This window comes from Coenobita brevimanus, chromosome 46 (genome assembly GCF_032717465.1).
Source record: "Coenobita brevimanus isolate Jiangsu-jjx chromosome 46, ASM3271746v2, whole genome shotgun sequence".
Lineage (NCBI taxonomy): Eukaryota > Metazoa > Arthropoda > Malacostraca > Decapoda > Coenobitidae > Coenobita > Coenobita brevimanus.
The window spans coordinates 52,741,842-52,760,757 of NC_136999.1; the positions used below are offsets into that span (position 1 = coordinate 52,741,842).

General features: G+C 42.6%; 1 protein-coding gene across 1 annotated transcript in view; it reads left to right on the forward strand.

Annotated features, from left to right (window-relative positions):
• The window catches only part of LOC145398731 (protein turtle homolog A-like), a 91,831-nt gene that overhangs the window by 17,438 nt on the left and 55,477 nt on the right, over positions 1-18,916 (forward strand). The window contains exons 3-6 of the mRNA XM_080271528.1: positions 4,973-5,105; positions 5,268-5,473; positions 6,902-7,012; positions 15,931-16,134. Of these exons, the coding sequence (XP_080127654.1) occupies positions 4,973-5,105; positions 5,268-5,473; positions 6,902-7,012; positions 15,931-16,134 (654 nt within the window). The remainder of the gene's footprint in view (positions 1-4,972; positions 5,106-5,267; positions 5,474-6,901; positions 7,013-15,930; positions 16,135-18,916) is intronic.

Consider the following 18,916-nt stretch of genomic DNA (forward strand, 5'->3'; position numbering starts at 1 on the left):
ATGAGAGATTATCCAATTCCATTCCACATCACCATCATCTTTACTCTCCTTTGCTTTATATTTTAGTTAGACAACCCATGGAATATTTATTGATCATTGTTAACGCTATTCTCAGTAAAAACTGGATAGCACTCAGCAAGAGCATACGTCCGCCAGCGCCAATGAATTTTATGATCTACTGCTCTATGCCTCTTTCCTTCTAGACGAATACTTTTACGGCCTCAAAGAGTCATTCAATTTTACGATCATAGCTTTCCCTGTTACTCTGTCTTGGAGAACGCATACCACCGCCAACACCAATAAAATTTAACGACTTATTCTAGCCCACCTATCCGCCAGATTTCACTAAATTCCGATTAAAAATTTTTGAGATATCTTGTACACACACACACACACACACACACACACAGAGGCAGAGAGACGGACACGGGTGAATGCATATTCTCCTTTCAGCTTCGTTAATGGAGGCAATAAAACAGTGAAGAGTAAAAAAGATGGTAATATGGGATGGAAAAGGATAATTACCTCCATTTAGATTTAAATATTCTATCCTCCATAACCTCTGCCAATCCGACAAAATATGACTTAGAGTGACTTCAGGAATCACCTCCCGGAGTTAGTACGTCAACTCTTGGGACACCCCGTATGCCCTGCGTCGATTGCTAGTGAAGCAATGGAGAGAATCAAATGAGTGGGAACGTCTGCACATAGTTTTACAGAAGTTGCAACACTGTAGAATATGAAAAGTGGAGTGATCCCCAATCTAACGTATGGAAGTGAAACTTGGACTTTACTGGAAGGACACAAATCAAGAATGAGAGCCGTGGAAATGAGTTATCTGAAAGGAGCATGTGGAGCTGCGTGGAGAAACAGACAAAAAGGAAAGTTGTGGAGCGATGCGGTGTTCATGTCATCTTGAGAAGTGTCAGATGTACCCAATGATGGCTTGGACACGTGAAATGAATGAAGAACTATAGACTGACTAAAAGGGTGTATATGACTGAGGTAGAAGGGAAGAGGGGGAGAGAGAGAGAGAGAGCAAGGATTAGGTGGAAGGATGGGGTGGGAGAGGGAAATGAATAAGCGTGGTAATCTGATACCGGAGGACACGGTGGCAGGGGATTTGTTTGTGGTCTCTCCTCTGGATTTGAAGCGTTTCGTTACTGACAGACATAAATAGACAGATATACATATACAGACAGACGGACAGATAGATAGATAGATAGATAAATAGACAGATAGATAGACAGACAGATAGGTAGATCGATAGGCAAGCAAACAGACAGATAGGTGGATCGACAGACATATAAATTCCCAAAGACAACAGCTGCTTCACATACCACCTGCCACACCTATAACCCCCCTGTCCCTTTCTAATATGAAAATTCTGAATAACCCTTCCACAAACCACCGCCTTCAGCTTAGCAATCTCATCCATTCCTGAAGCCTTTCTCCACACTTTATTTCCTGTAATGCTTTTTTTTTTTTTCATAGTTTGTTCTCTAACGGCGCTATTACACTCATCGACCTTCTAGTCAAACGAATCCAGTCCAGATTATGTTTTCCACCATAACAATTCTGTCGTCAATTACATTCAAGATATTTTCAAAATATTCACTCCAATTCGTTTTCACTCCACAAGAGTCTGTTATGTCTTCTCTGTTTTCTCCCCTGACTGCTTCATCCATTTGCCAACTCGTTCTCCTCACACAATTCAACCTTTTTTTTTTTTTTTTTTTCAGTTTTACTTTCCTGGAAATTCCTTGATATTTGATCCTTCCAAGTTTCAAACGCTCTTCCCCTGAACTCTCCTACCTCTCTCTTGACGTTTAAACTCACCTACCTCTCTCTCTCGGCGTCTAAATTCTCCTACCTCTCTCTTGACGTCTAAGCTCTCTTACCTCTCACCTGACGTTTGAGCTTTCTTACCTCTCTCTTGACGTCTGAACTTTCTTACCTCTCTCTTGACGTCTCTACTTTCCTACATCTCTTTTTACATCTGAACCCTATTACTTCTTCCTTTACGTCTGAACTCTTTTATATCTCTTTTGATATTTCTTATTTGGCGTCTGAACCCTCTTACATCTCTGACGTCTTTCAGTTTCTTCCTGTATCCTTCCACGCTTGTACACTTCCTCCTTATAAATACTGTCCATGCATATAGAATTGACTTCCTAATTCCAACACTTAGTATACTTGCTTCTTTTCATTCCAACCACACTGTTTATACCGCACATCTCCCTAGCATTCCATCCTTCACAGTACAGTATTCTTTTTTTTTTTACTCATTTGTTTTTCCTTCTTCCGTTCTGTTATTTATAAAAAAAAAAAAAAAGTATCCCGCACTTTCATATCTCTTTTTGAAGTCTTTTCCGATATCTAAGCATACGCGCCTCGTTCAAAAGTACAGTCACCATTGTCACTCAGCTTCACCTCCTATCTCCGCCTCACCTCCTTCCTGGTTCTGTCAAAACCATTGCATACTTTCACAACTGCCTCAGTCAAGAAGAGGTCGGAAGTCCCTCCTGATGCCTTCCTAAACTCATTCACATCAAGCAACCATTCCTTCAATCTCCTATCCACCAACAGAGCCCAGCAATGCCCACGTACAGGCTCTAACAGCAGCATTGCATTTTGCTGCTACTTTCCACTAAAATTCTCATATGTTCATGAATTATTATTTTATCAATTCTCAACTATTAGCACTGTATCTTCATGTCGTCATTATTATGTCAATCTTATCGTATCACTAAATCAACTCGTGTTAAGCATCAGATAACTTTTGAGACTAGTAGACAGTTTTAACTACTAATGGACACTATTAACTTTAAATAGGTAAACAGAAGTAAATAATAAAAGGTAGTGGGTGCAAGATTAAAGTAAAATACCCGTGCTGTGAGCAGGTAAAGGCCGCGGCATAGTGGAGGTGGTAAATGGTGGTCGAGTCAGTTGGGCCTAAGCACACCCACCCAATAACCATACCGCCGCCAGACACACACCATTAACAAGCAATACCCGGGATTACAGTAACGGCTTAGACGTGTACCGCACAAAGGTGGAAGGGCACACACACACACACATACACACACACACACACACACACACACACACACACACACACACACACACACACAAGACATCTGCAGGTAAAAATGTGTTTTCCTGCGTCGCCTATTGTAAGATTCATTGACCGCATCCCAAAGACGAGGATTTTGAAGTATCAGGTATAGCTTTGAAAAAACTTTAGATGATTTCACAACACCAATTATTTCCTTCACGTTGTAATGAGACATCAGTATGAATATGTGAGAAAAAAAAGGAGTATTGTAGGTAATTATAGTTAAATCATTTACTGAGCATTTATATAATTCGATAAACACAGCAGAAGAATTTGATATCAACCGCCCAATGGACTAGAACGGATGTGGCCGAAGGACTGACCTACCACTTACTTCCACGCCGTTGAAAAACCACTTACCCGCCAGTCATTTGGGGGAGTTATTGGCGTTTGGTGGCCCTGCTGACACGACCCTGGTGAGAGAGAGAGAGAGAGAGAGAGAGAGAGAGAGAGAGAGAGAGAGAGAGAGAGAGAGAGAATTAATGTCTGTCCACTGCAAGAGTCCTTAGACAAACATTTAGTATCTAGTAAGGGGTAAGGCCCGGTCATCTCCTTAGTAAGACTCGTATTGGTTAGTGTTACATGCAAATCCCGAGAATGCTAGAAAAAGAATCACTATACCGAGAATGCCAGTGCAAGAGTTATATCCAAAATGCTAGTAAAAGTTATGAGCAGAATACTAGAAAATACCATACCGAGAAGTCTAAAAAAAATAATAGCCTAATAAATGTCAGGAAAGGGTTATACCGAGAGTACTAAAAAAGAGTTATACGGATAATGACAGAAAAAGTTACACCGACGTAATACAAAGAGAATTATAACGTGAACGCTTGAAAAAGTTATATTGAGAATGATAAGTTATGTGGACACTGACAAAAAAATAAAAACCTAAAATGAGAATGCTACGAAAAAATAAATAATGGTGATGCAAGTGGGAGAATTCTGCCTGGACCAGTTTCTCTTGTCACTTAAGATCTGCTTCCTTCTCGCAGCCACTTCTGATTATTTAAACTAATTATTCGTCTCATCTCCATTCAACAGTTCTTTGTTATTTCAACAATTTCTGTTCCCGCTCTATATAGTCTCATCAATCAGAGGCTCGTTTATCATTTTAAATTGTCTGAAAGCTACAACGAAGTACTTTAATACGAAGATACGTGAGAGAAGACAAACAGTGATATATATGGTGGGCGATCTTCATCACGACTTATAGAGCGAATTTCATGTTGGCATGGGAGTCTTTGTGAGGTCTTGATGATTTATTTTGCAGACTACACCACATTATAGTATACTGTATGAAATTATATGTATCTTTAATTATCGATATACTTTGTACCAAAAGAATACTATAACAACTATGTACAGTAATGTGCAAAAAATATCGCTGAGGGAGAGGTGCTGACAAGGTATTGCTAGTTTCTTAAATGGGGCAGCACGACTCCACGAAACATTCCGACTTCATACAGTGTCTGTGCTGTAGTCACTTATGCTGTATTAAGTGACTGAAGAGGAACAAAGTAGCAAACACGATATGGCAACACGGCATCAAAGGAAACAAAGTGGTAACTTAATTGGCTGACCGTTTCATGAGCAGTACACTGTTCCTTGACACTTCCTTTTGTACTCTTTACTTTTTTCAGTCTTGTAGTATATGTCCATTATTTTATACCATATTCTGTGCTTTATGTCGACGACTGTACCATCAAACCTCAACATTTCCCTGCTATGCCATCCACTGTTGACGTACGCTTCTGTATCCTATTAACTGCAGTAAGTAAATCCCTTTGCCGATAATCAGTGACTTTTCTGCAGTCGACTGGGGCAATTCTAAGCCTTCATTTCCTTCTTTTGCAGGTCCGCTGTGGGTTGTGCGTGGTGTGGAGGGAGGTCAGGTGCTGCTACCGTGTGAGGTAGCGCCGCCCCGCCCTACTGACGTCACCACCTTGGTCCTCTTCTACTATGGACACACAGGCATGCCGATATACAGGTCAGCATTCAGTAGCACTAAATGGCTTATAGTACAAACTTCTTTCTTGTATTAATGTTTGCAGAAAGAACAGTGGCCCTAATCCCTCTAATTTGGCTCACTGGAGATGAAAAGTATCTTAAAACAGAATACTGATAAAACTGATCTACTCTCACCCTACAGCATTGACGGGCGCAGCGGACCAATAAGCCGGGCGCCACATTGGTCCCACGTCTCACTGGGCAATAGGGCGCATTTTGACCTGACTTCCCGCCCCCCTGGGATGATCCTACGCTCCCTCAATGCCACAGACGACGCCCAGTACAGGTGCAGGGTTGACTTCCAATCATCACCCACCAGGAACACCAGGGTACAGCTGGAGGTCGTTGGTGAGTGCAGAGTTTATCTATGGAAGGCTTGAATTCCCTAATGGCCTGTCTGAATCACTAAGAAGCTCCCACATTGTCACAGACCACAATGGACACTGGTGTAGGGGCGACTTCTGAGCATCACCACCACGAACATCAGGGCGAATCTGGGAGTGACTTGAGTGCAGCGTTAGGTTTGGTCATGTCTGTGTATTAGCTTGAGTTCACAGGAGGTAAATGAGATAAGAGTTCGATAGCCCTATATCTGTGGCGGTCTCTGAGTAATAATCTGAACACCCAAGGGGGCTGGTTATCTATTTCTGAACTCCCTTATTACCAAGGACCACACTCAATACAGTTGTAGGGTCTTCTTTCTACCTTCGTCTATCAGGGCCACTAGAGTGCACTTGGGAGTAATTGGCGAGTCTGATGCTTATTTCTAGTTGGTCTGCATCTCGGAGAGACTCCCACAGCGCCTCCAGTGGCATCATGTATACATATAGGATCCCATTCCAACTATCACCCACCTGCGACATCAGTGTGTATCGCACTTCATTGATGAGTGTATTGATCTGAATCTCTAAGAGGAAGGTAGAGCGTTTAGTTGAGTGTATGCATTATTTATCTATTTATCTATCTACCCATCTATCTATCTATCTATTTATATGTCTGTCTGTCTGTCTGTCTATTTAAACATGGATTGGCTTGAATCCCTTAAAGGCAACTTGAGAGTAATATCTAATGCATGAAATACTCCTGGTGATTATTATACTGTACATGGGTTGGACTTCCCGGCTGGCAGCGACGAATGTACAGCTCATACTAATGGCAGTCTCTGGGCAACCGTATTAGTTTTAAGGAGCTAAAGGAGTTATTTTTCGTGCTCGATCTGGAATATTCTTAGCAACCCGTTTCCATAAACCCACTAGTCTTGCTTATTACAAATCTTTACATGCTACCATTGAGGCACTAATACTGACCGTCCATTCTCAACACAGGATTGGGTTCTCTCTTTAAGGACTAGTGATCTATGACAGGTAGGTCGGTCTTGTGAAATTTCAATAAAGTCTGCTAAATTATATTCATCAAACTGTTCTCTGTGTCAGTCAGGGATCGAACTCCCGTCATTCCAGACAATAGACGACCTCTCTAACCACTCGGCCACGGTATGGTTCTGGTTCCCTCAGTCATTTATTATCTGTCAGGGTCTGCATATGAACTCCTAGACAAAAAAGGTTAATTGAGTCAAAGCCATTTATTAATTACAGCTTTCTGTTATCTTTGAAGACGAGAGAGAGAGAGAGAGAGAGAGAGAGAGAGAGAGAGAGAGAGAGAGAGAGAGAGATTTATTCCAAGGTTTTAGATAGAAAAAAAAAAAAAAGAGACCAAGGCTATAAGGAGAATAGCATCGATTCTTAACTACCTTGTCTTCTTGCTCCCCCCCACCAGTGCCTCCGCAGCGCATCAGGATCCTTAATGAGGAGGGACTGGAGGTGAGTGGCGTGATCGGGCCTTACCCAGTGGGGGCATCACTCACGCTGCACTGCCACGTGGAGGAGGGTGAGTACTGGATGACTCCCTAACACGTTTTCTATCTATCTATCTATCTATTGCCAGACGCCTCAATCCCGTTTGGGGTGGCCACAAACAAATCGCCTCCAAGTCGCCCTGTCCCCCGCCATTTCACTGCCCTGCTCCCAACTCACACCCCCCTCTCTCATATACCTCTCCACCCCATCCCTCCATCTCATCCTCGGCCTCCCCCTCCCTCTTCCCCCTCCACCTCACTCACATACACTCTCTTCGTCAGTCTTTCACCCTCCCTCCTCTCCACATGGCCAAACCACCTCAGTGTGTTCCTCATAACGCTTCCTATCACATCCACATCCACACCACAACGCTCCTTTATATCCTCATTCGTCAGCCTGTCTCTCCATGTGACTCCACAAGCTCCTCTTAAATAACTCATTTCCACTGCTCTCACTCTTGACTTGTGTCCTTCCAACAACGTCCAAGCTTCACTTCCGTACGTTAGAGTTGGTATCACAATACTGTCATGTAGTAACTTCTTCACTTCCATGCTCACTTCCCTGTTTCTTATCACTGCTTTCAAAGAACCAGCAACCTTTCTTCCCTGCTGTACCCTTTCAAGCACTTCACCCTCCAAACCTCCATCCTTACTCATCACACTACCCAAGTACTTAAACGTACTCACATTTTCCAGTTCCTCACCATCCAACCTCGCTGTACATTCACTGACTTCACCTCTCTCAAAGACCATCACTTTACTCTTCCCTACATTCACCTTTAGATTCCGTTTCTGACACACTCTCCCAAACTCATCCACCAAGCCTTGCAGCTCCCCTTCGTCTTCACTCAACAACACAGTATCATCTGCAAACAACAGTTCAGGGAGTTTCCAAACACTATCCTCTCTCACCAGGGCCACTCCAACATCCACTACCCTACCTTGTACCTCTTTTATTACCCCATCCATGGACAGATTGAACAACCATGGAGACATGACACATCCCTGTTTCAACCCAACTTTCAAAGAGAAAAATTCACTTAGTTCACCATCCACACGCACTGCAGCCTTCGCACCATCGTACATGCTCTTCACAGCATTCAACAACTTTCCATCTACTCCATATATTCTTAACACTTTCCACAATCCTTGTCTATCTACCCTGTCATATGCTTTCTCCAAATCCATGAAAGCCGCATACAACTTCTTTCCCTTCTCTAGAAACTTTTCCACTAAAGATCTAAAAATGAATATCTGATCTACACAACCTCTTCCCTTCCTAATGCCTCCTTGTTCTTCTCCAACTAATTTATCTGTTCTTTCTCTAACTCTGTCAATAAGTATCCTACCATACACTTTTCCTATTATACTAAGAAGACAAATGCCCCTATGATTACCACACACTTCTTTTTCCCCTTTTCCTTTGTACAAGGGAATAATTATACCTGACTTCCAATCCTCCGGGACTCTACCTTCCTCCCAGGCCAATCTGCACATCTTCCACATCCATTCTACTACTATCTCTCCCCCATGCTTCAGCATTTCACCACACACTCCATCAATTCCTGGCGCTTTCCCCGATTTAACTTTCTTCATTGCTTCCACAACTTCTATCCTACTGATTTCTCCCTGTCTTCTCACCTCCCTCCTTCTCCCAGCCATTCCCCAGCCACTTATACTAGCATTACTTCCATCCTGTATGTTCAACAATTCCTTAAATCGTTCTCTCCATCTGCTCACTTTTTCTCCCTTCTCCACTAGTAATCTACCATTTTTATCTTTCACTCCCCTGCTAACTTCACTTCCACCCTGTCTTACTCTTTTCACCTCTTTCCAGAACATTTTCTTACAGTCCCTCCACTTTACACTCAAATTCCTTCCAAATTCCCCAACCACTTTCTTCTTACTCTCTCTTATTAATCTTTTCACCTCTCTTTCTACATATAACTCTCTCTTCCGCCTCTCAACTTCTTCCACGCCCCTATTTCTCATCCATTCATTGTATGCTTTCTTCTTTTGTGCCACAGCCTGTCTCACCTCTTCAGTCCACCACGCTGTTCCTTGCACCCCCCCTCCGTCTTCTCTTCCTTCCACACACCACATCACATGCTGCACATATTTCTTCTGTAAATATCCTACACACACCTTCCACGTCTCCCATCTGCTCCAATGCATATTTGCCCAACCGTTCCTCCACTTCTCTCTTATACTCTGCCTTTTTCTCATCCTCTTGTAACCTTTCCACTCTCCTTGCAACTACTCCTTCCTCTCGTCTTTCCCTTCTTCTATTCCTCCATCTTACTTGAATCCTAATTCTGGCCACCACCAAGTAGTGGTCAGAAAGTCCACTCCCCCAACCTCTATTAGCTCTTGCATCCATTACACATCTTCGCATCCTTTCATCCACACACACACATAATCAATCATTGCCTTCCTTTCATTCAGTTCACCACCCACCCTTCTCATCACTCGCCATGTATACCTGTGGATCATTTTATGCCTGAAGAGGGTATTGGCTATCACCAACCCCCTCCCAGCACAAATGTCCACTAACGCACTCCCATTCTCATCTATCTCAGCAGACACACCCCACTCACCAACTATTCCATCCACCTTCACATTTCCAACTTTCCCATTCATATCACCGATCAAAAACACTTTCTCATTCCTTCCAAACTTTTCCATGCACACTTCTACATTTGTCCAGAACTCTTCTCTCACTCTTCTAGCACGATCTTGCGTTGGTGCATACACACACACAATCGCCCACATTTGTATTCCAACTTTCAACTTTACCCACACAATCCTTGACCCAACTGATCCATACTGTCTTATGCTCTTCTTCCATCTTTTACTCACAACTATACATACTCCTTCCTTTGCCCTCTCATTCTCACCTACTCCTGCACATATACCCCATCCATACTCCCATTCTCTCACACTTTCTCCTCTCCATTTTCTTTCATTTTTTCCACATACATCCATTTTCGCACCCTCAAGCACCTGGACAATCTCTCTCTCTTTCACCTCATCATTCGCTCCTCTTACATTCCACGTTCCGATTACCAAGTCCTTTGTCCGGTCCTGGGTCGTCATCGTTTGGTCAGTCCTTGTCCGAGGCTTCTTGTGTCTTTTTAGTTAGTTGTTTTCCTAAGCGATTTATTTTGCCTTTTACATCTCTCTGCCCTCTTCTGTGATATATAAATCTTCCCACATACTGCACAACTCTTCTCAGCAAGATGGAGTCAAAGGCTTTTCGTCCCATTAACTTTCCTCCTCGTACTGGCTCCCTTCACCATCTGTCTCTTCGCCGCACTGTTGCAGCTATTTTTTTTTTTTTTCACTACTTCAACGGTCACTGATCCTCTGAAATGTCTGCTTGCATCCCTTCACCATTACGGCGGGCGAGTAGCACCCGTCTAGTGGCAAACTCTCATTCTTTTTCTATCCAACTGTCTAAGGCAAGAGTTAATCGTTACTCCCAGCCCATCATCCATGTAACGGGTCAGCTCTGGAACTGTCTCCCTCTGTCTGTATTTCCTACTTCCAATGATCTCCAGTCTTTCAAATGCGATGTGTCCAGGCATCTCGAATAAAATGGATCATGAATTTGGCTCTCCGTTATCTTGTTTCAATTTTTTCTTGGGGAGAACAATCTTGCGGGCTTCTAGCATTTGGTTTCTACTTCCCTGCATAAAACAGAAAGTAAATTGTTTGGCCCACAGAACAATAGGTGGGAGAGCACTTTGTTACTGATTCTATTTGTTTATTATATTTTTCATTGTACACGCATTGTCGTAGGGTTTGAAATCTGTACATCGATTCACTGCATGTTTTTTTTTAAGTCTGCCTCCAGTACTTTTTTTTTTTTTATATAAACACTTAAAAAAATGTCATTTATGTTTTGTTCTCTCTTCAGAAAGGCAATTATATTCAGCTTCTAAAAGTTTTCTTAATCTGCCAGGGATAAAATTACCTTTCATTAACCCTTTCAATTGCAGAGTCTTTTCCTATATTAAATGATACCGTCTGAATATACCAATAATAAAGTAATTCGTCATGTGATTCAAGAGGCTAAGATGATATTCAATCGCTTCTTTCCACTAAATCTGCTATAGTTTGTTTGTTTTCATCTGGTGGAACTGGGCCACTCCCATAACTTGAATACTAAGTCGTGGTTGCATGAAAATCGATAAGCTTTAAGTTACGAAGCAGGAAAGAGTCTCACTGCTTACTGGCAAAATAGACCACTTCAGCCTCACTACACCTGGCCTTCCCCTGAGCTGAATGGGGTAGGGGATCTTTGTGAGGTTAGAAAAAATGCTCTATATTTTGTCGCCTCTAGTATTTTACGTACCTATTAGGAAATTAGCTTCATAAAATGCCTACCTTTTTTGTATCTTTTTATCTGTGCAATCTCCCCTCGCAAATGTATACTAAGTTTTGTGTTTTTTCCCTCTTGTTCTAAGTGTTTGTAAGTAAAGAGGTGGTTCATAGATAAACACGCCCAGCTCGCATCTGAAAAGCCCCAGGATGCATTTCGGGCTGGTCAGACTTAGATAAAACTCGTCCTCCCATTTTCACCCAGCAGTCCTATGATCGACCTGGATATAACACGGGCGGTTAAGGGTCGCCTTCTAGGGGATGATTGGGACTTAGAATAACTGATTGTCTGTCTAAATAACCTTCGTGTAGTCCATAGGCATTAGTGGAAGCCTTCTTTTTTAGTTACTTATTTACTTATATATATTTTTGGCTGTACCTAAATCTTCGGAAGCTGGTGTTGGAGCGTGATCACGTATTAAAATCTGTCTATCTATCTATCTATTACCAGACGCCTTCATCCTGTAAGGGGTGGTCACAAACAAATCGCCTCCTTGTCGCCCTGTCCCCCGCCATTTCTCTGCCCTGCTCCCAGCTCACCCCCTCCCTCTCTCATATGCCTCTCCACTCCATCCCTCCACCTCATCCTTGGTCTCCCCCTCCCTCTCTCCCCCCCCCTCCACATCACTAGCATAATTTCCTATCCAGTCTGTTTAATGGACGCGTTGCTCGTTCACTTACCCTTCCCTCTGTTTCTGGGCAGGGGATATTTACCCTCTGGAATCGCCCCCTCCTATAATCCAGGATAAACATTTGCCCACACACACACACACACACACACACACACACACACACACACACACACACACACACACACACACACACACACACACACACACACACACACACACACACACACACACACACACACACACACGTAGCTCATTAAGAGGTGAAGTGCTATATTTATATCAATAAAAAATGACTGATACATCTACAATGGTGATGGAGTGGACGCAAGACCTTCACACATAACCAAATTACTGAAATAACGAAGGGTGGATAATGAAAATGAGGAGGCGAGGGAGGTGCGAATAAAAATGGAAATGAGTCAGAGGAGGAGCGGGAAATTAACAATTATGGGAGATGGAACGGGAGGATGAGGGCCATACGAGTAATGGGAAACGTGATGAGAAAAACGTGGACTGTACTTGAGTGTGTGTGAATGTATGTGTGTGTGTGTGTGTGTGTGTGTGTGTGTGTGTGTGTGTGTGTGTGAGAGAGAGAGAGAGAGAGAGAGAGAGAGAGAGAGAGAAGAACAACTGAACAAATAAGACGATATAACTAAACAGTGTGAAGTGAAGAAGTGTTGTGATTAAAAGTACAGACCCTCTCACTTGACTATTCGTTTTGAAAGGAATTTGAAAGACATTTGCCAGTCTTCTATCCCTTACAGTTGCTCTCCACACGGCTCTTTCTCTGTCACCATCTCTATTCTCTTCCCTGTCCCTGAAATAATTTTGTAGGGCTTTATCACACGTCTTTTGTCTTAATGTCGTTGCTCTACTTCCACATTCGCACTCACATGCCTATTCAATCAATTTTTTTCCTCGATTTTCTCCACACGTCCAGACTTTCTCAGCCTACCCTGACACATCACATTATCAGTGCATTATATTTCCACCCACTCTATCCGCTGCTTATTCACAGGTGTGCCATTTGCACCTCTGTCATTTAGGGCAGCACTACACATCCATCAAGCCATCCGTATCTCTGTACGTTCAAGCCCACGAATGACGGTTTCCTTTACTGTGCAAGTTTTACTGTTGTAAACAATTAGACTTTTCAAACTTTTACCCCTTAATTTTTCCTTTAAGTGAGGGGGAGAGTCGCCACAGTGTCAAGAGAGCTTAGAGTTCGATAAAATTCCAGGGAGCTACCCAACCCAACACGTATCAGCCTAATAAAAAATTTCCTTTGCACACCTCAAAGACCCATTCACCAGGCCTATCCACTCATGTCTGACGTTTTTCCCCTTGTATAACTCCACATATCTAAGGTCGTTCTCGTCACTGGCGCCACTGGACCTCTTATAGACTGTGCTCATTTTGCAACAAACATTACTGTACACAAACCTGAATTACTCCCAACACCCTTCCGACACACACCACATGGCCAATCACCAGATAAAAATGGTTTCCTGCCTGCATCACTTGTCTAGGAAAGGCAGACATTTGGGATATCAGTGTACAGTACATAGTAATACACCTTAATGGTAACCTGTGTAATCCATGCCGTATTATACTGTAGATTGTAAGTGGCAGGTAAGGGGAGCCCACCACCCACTCATGCGATTAGAATTACCCTCACTTGACTCTACATTAAGAGGGAAGCCAAATGTTTTCTTATAGTCAAGGAAAGCAGTTACTTCATTGGACAGTAATCATATTGCCAACAGACGAGTGGTGGTCTTGTGAGTGAAGACACTTCAACTGGGTGTGGCTTTTGTGGGTCAATGTCCTAGTGGTTAAAGGGGTTAAATGCAACAATAATGCCGCTCAGGGATAAGAGACTTGTCACCCTTACCTTAATTTTCTGGGCTGATTAGTCTAAAGTCGGACTGCAATGCATCTACCGGAACAATAAAAGACTGATATGCTTCAGCAGTCAACATGAGAATATTAACCTGTCATATGTATAAAAAATAAATACATGTAAAGAGATGTGTAAGGGGCTCCAAAGTCGACGAGAATACAGCTCCTGACAGCTCAAGGTACCTCGGCTGTACATAGGCTGTTTCCACCTTCCTGAGGGTCTCTCCTTGGCGTTCATGCTGCAGATTTTCCTTAATGCTGTGTTCTCTGCCTCAACCCAGTGGCAGGGGAGACGGTACACCCACTCCAAGCTGAACGTCATGATCACTGCGACTTGCACAATAATCATCTTGTTTAATAAGACAGGAGATGGATTTTTCCTGATGCTGAATAAAAGAGGCCCTTGATTAATGGTTATGTTCAATACGAGGGTCATGAAAGTAAACAAAGATCCTTTGCTAAGTTCTAGCCTTCAACTATAAAAACACCCGCAACCTTAATGTTATATCCAGGTCTTCAGTTGTCTTGCAGGGTGAAAAAAGGAGAACACAAACTTTGTCCAGGGATCTGACCGGCCTGATGTGATGCTTAGTTTTCTTGGTTATTTCTTATGCTTTGGATCGATCAGCGTCCTTAGCAGAAGGCTGGGAGTGGAAGATGAAAATAGTGTGTAAAGAGATTGATTAAAAGAAAATAATAGCTTTAAAAGAATATCTAATGCACACTTCTCTGAAATCACAGTGTCTTCAGGAGAGGAGTAAAATCCAGGAATTGAGCTGATCACAAAGGTGAGATAAAGAAAGACTAGCTGATGAATACACCGGAAATTTATGAAGGGGATGGCGTGCGGAGAGCGGTGGTTATCAAGAATGATTTTGTTGGTGCATAAGTAAGAATAAGATAAATCATATCAACGACAGAAATAAGGAGGATTCTTAAAATTTTTGGTATGGGAATGTAGCAAGTGGTAATGAGCTTATCTGTAGAAATGATGGCTTATAATGAAGAAAGTGTGATGAAATGTCAATGTAAGTATGCCTGAGAGTATGATCAATAGAGCCATTCCAGTGGTAGCAGACAGGATAATATTCAGTGATAATTAATTAACTATTCTCTGCAGTAGTTTATTCAGATATCAAATAAATTTTACCAGGTGCATTTTCCAGACACTGAATATATATGGTAAAGGAAACATAGAAACATAGAAACTTATGAACTGGTATATAAAACTGATGCTAGAATGTATTAAATAATTAAACATATCACTCATCAACTCGCTCGCTCAGTAGTATCATACTCGCAACAAGTCTTCAAAAACTAAGCAATGGAAAACTACATAAAGCACCAATTGAAATATCCCACTATTGAGGCAGTTGCAATGACGTCTCTGAATGAAATGGTAGTAAATGTGTGGGAAAGCGAGGTCTGGACGTAGAGGAAGCAAATTAATTGACAATGGATGGAAGTGGACTGAGCTGCATAGGAGAAGGGTTGCTCCCCTTCTCTAATCTACCAATATACGGAATGGTTCTATGCCATAAGAACTGCATATGAAACTTAACCCACACAGTTCGATGAAGCTTTTGTAATCCTATTGCTGTTACAAGATTACTGTGGTCAGTTTAAGTGATACTGATGGGTGTATCTTACCAGCTGAGTTCGAAAAGCCTTTATTGCACTGTTTAAATGGTCTGTTGATAGCAAGGAAAAAAGGCGTCCTCTTGTGGAAGCCGTTCTTGAAGGTGAAATATACATGTGGATAGAAAAGCCTAGGGGATGAAGCTGAGAATTCTGATGGCTTGTATGAAGATTGAATGGATGTCGGGCATATTTCTTTCCAATGCTTGTGTTCTGATTCTTTTTCTCTGTTGTTTCTGGAAAACTGATTTAGCCTAATGGTGACTTTTATTTTTATTCTACTTACCCAACTGAAATGATGAAAAAATTGTGATTGTTAATGATGATGATGATAATGATGATGATGATGATTATGATGATGACGATGACGACCAGAATAACGATATCTATTCCAGGACGGCCTAGACCGAGTGTGTGGTGGGTGTACGAGAACAGGGTGGTAGACGACTCTGTAGAGCTGCGGGTGGGTGGCATGACGAGCAACACCCTCACCCTGCCACACCTCACCAGACACCACCTGTATAGAGTCATCACATGCCACTCAGCGAATTCAAACCTCTCCCTCCCTATCGCTGCCACCGTTACCCTCGACATGAGCTGTGAGTATCGTGTTCTATTGCATTGTACTGTATCCTGGTGTATTGTATCCTACCGTATTCTGTCGTCTGTTAATCCATTCACCCTGCCGTACCTCGCTTGCCATCACCTCGATCCCATCCTCGCCTCTCAGACATCCAACGCCAATCTGTATATCTCACTTGCTGTCACCGTTACCCTAGATATGAGCAGTATCATATTGTACTGTACTGAACTTCCTCGCCCTACCATCTGTACAGCGCTCACTCGCCAGACATTCAGCTTCAACCTGTCAGTCACTGTCATTGTCACCGTTGCCCTAGACGTAATCCGTGATTATTGCATTATACTGCACACACACACACACACACACACACACACACACACACACACACACACACACACACACACACACATGAATATGAAGGAAAGCAAAAAACACACTCATCGGTCCTTTTGAAGTTACTTGTAGGGTAAGCCATAACTAGAGTAACTAGTCAGAGTCATGAACAAGGACAGAAAAGCAGCTGGAGTTCATATTTCCTCTAACATTTCGAACCACACAGAATTCATCATCAGGAAGACAGTACAAAGTGAAAAAACATCCACATCATCATCATTATCCCAGCCTTTCCTCCCACCTAAGAACGGGGTGGGGAAAAAGGCTGAATCTTGTGCTTGGTTGTCACTCCCGCCTCCCTCCACCACGAGTCACCGCCCCCCCCCCTTCATGGCGTTGCTTAGATGGTGTTTGCGTGGCTGTGACACGTGTCGTCTCCTTGACAAAAAGCGAAGCAGCAGAAAAATCTATTAAATGTATCCCGCAAGAGTTTTGAGAAACTTGGAAATTATTCTAAAGCCAACTTCGATTAGAAAATGTTGTATCAGCGTGGATCAGAGTCTAAACAGTCACCGAGCTAAATACTTATGTTCTTGTAGGTTAATTTTGAGGGAAACTATATTCACCCAGAAAGGCATCAATAAGTGCAGCTCCCTGACGGATGAGACTTGGACTCATGTTGATAAAGCATTTCGACTCAAAGTTAGCCGTACCATCTCCTCCTGAAGTTTCTCAAAAATCTTGCCTAACTCCCTACCCCCCAGCACACAGCAAGGCCGTCACCTCAGCCTTGTAATGTTGTCATCCTGGCTGTTACCTACCGACTCCCTCCGTTATTACCTACCGGCCCCGTCCAACTAATTTCAGACGTTAGGAAGCATTCTTTGTTTAGGATACTTCGTAATACCTATTCCTAAGCGATTTACTTTGCCTATGACACCGTGATATCCAGTTCTGTTATTGGTGTAAAGTGTGTCGACATTAAGATATAAACAACATAAAGAGTACTAGTCTTAATCGATTTATTTTGCCTCTTACATTTTAATATCCAATTATTGTTGCAAACTATGTCGATATATTCATGATAAAGAGAGCATACAAAAAATAACGCGTAACGCACAAATTAAATCTCGAAGGAAGACGTAGTGACCGATCAACACGTAAACGTAATTCCTGTTTCCATCCAACCCATCCCTCCCTCCTTTGGCCATGAAGCAGTCACTTATCCTATTGTATTTCCAGTCAACCCATTCAAACCAGTGACGTATTTTCTATTTTATTCTGGCTACCCCCAGACGATTTTTATTCCACTTGGAAAAGCTGTCTGGTGCTGAGTGGGGTAATGACTAAATGTCATTCCTCTATCTCAAAACGTCTCCCTTCAGCTAAATTAAATCGCTTGAAGATGGCAAGAATAAAATGAAAAGTGTCTTGGTTATGAAGGGATTCAAATATATTCAGATCTCCTCATCCAAGACACGGGCTGAGAATATGGTATAGCATGGCAGTGGTGGTAGTTGTAGCCCCAGGTTCATCTGAAACGTGGACACAGTGACTGCTGGCTGAAGCTGCCTTTTTCCTGCGGTCCATCGTCCTCCTTTCGGGGGATGGGAAGGGAGCTGAGGGACGTTTGCATAACCGGGAAGCTCTGCCACCCGGTTATGTCGGTGCTACTACGTGAAGGCGAACCTCTCCAGCACTGTGTCATATTGTATAAAACTAACATTCAATCCACATTATTCCTGACAGGGCGTCGGGACCTGAGGTTATGCTGCTTTGATTCAGAACGTTTCCAGTTAGAAAAGTTTATTCTGACCAACATAAATTCACGAGAAGACAGCAACAATAAACTATAAACACGTCACCTGTTTAAAGAGATTAATTTTGTATTGCTTTACAGTCTTGCTGGGGAAGGTGAAGAAGACACGCGGGCTGTGCACCGAATCTAGAGTTACAGGAGTCAAACCTCTCACAGTCGGAATAAATCTAATGTTCTGTTTCGTCTTAATGCAGACGATTTGGTACAGCTGACAGCAAGGTCCGTATTCTCGTCGGTTAAAGAGGCTCCCTAGCACCCCTTCCCTAGCGATTTCTTTTCGAATACAGGTGGTTAATTTCGATTTGTATGGTCTTTATGTTAAAAATGTGGTATTAAAATGAATTAAATGACACAGGAGAGGACAGCAGGGAGTAATAAGTAAAATAAACCGCTTAGGAAGAGGTGTTAGTGAGGGTCCTTAATCGAAGAGAATGTGGGTCCAAGTCCAAGGAGCCGGAGACATGTTAACCCCTTGAAGCTGGGTGACATCCTCTTTCGCTGACGATTTTACTCATCTTGGGTTTGGCTACTTGAATAGAAGACGCTTTTGAAGATTATTTTATCCTTCCAGCTCTAAAGTTAACTCACACGTTGAAAAAAATCGTCAAGAAACACCAATAATATAAGGAAGAAAAGAGTCCACGGG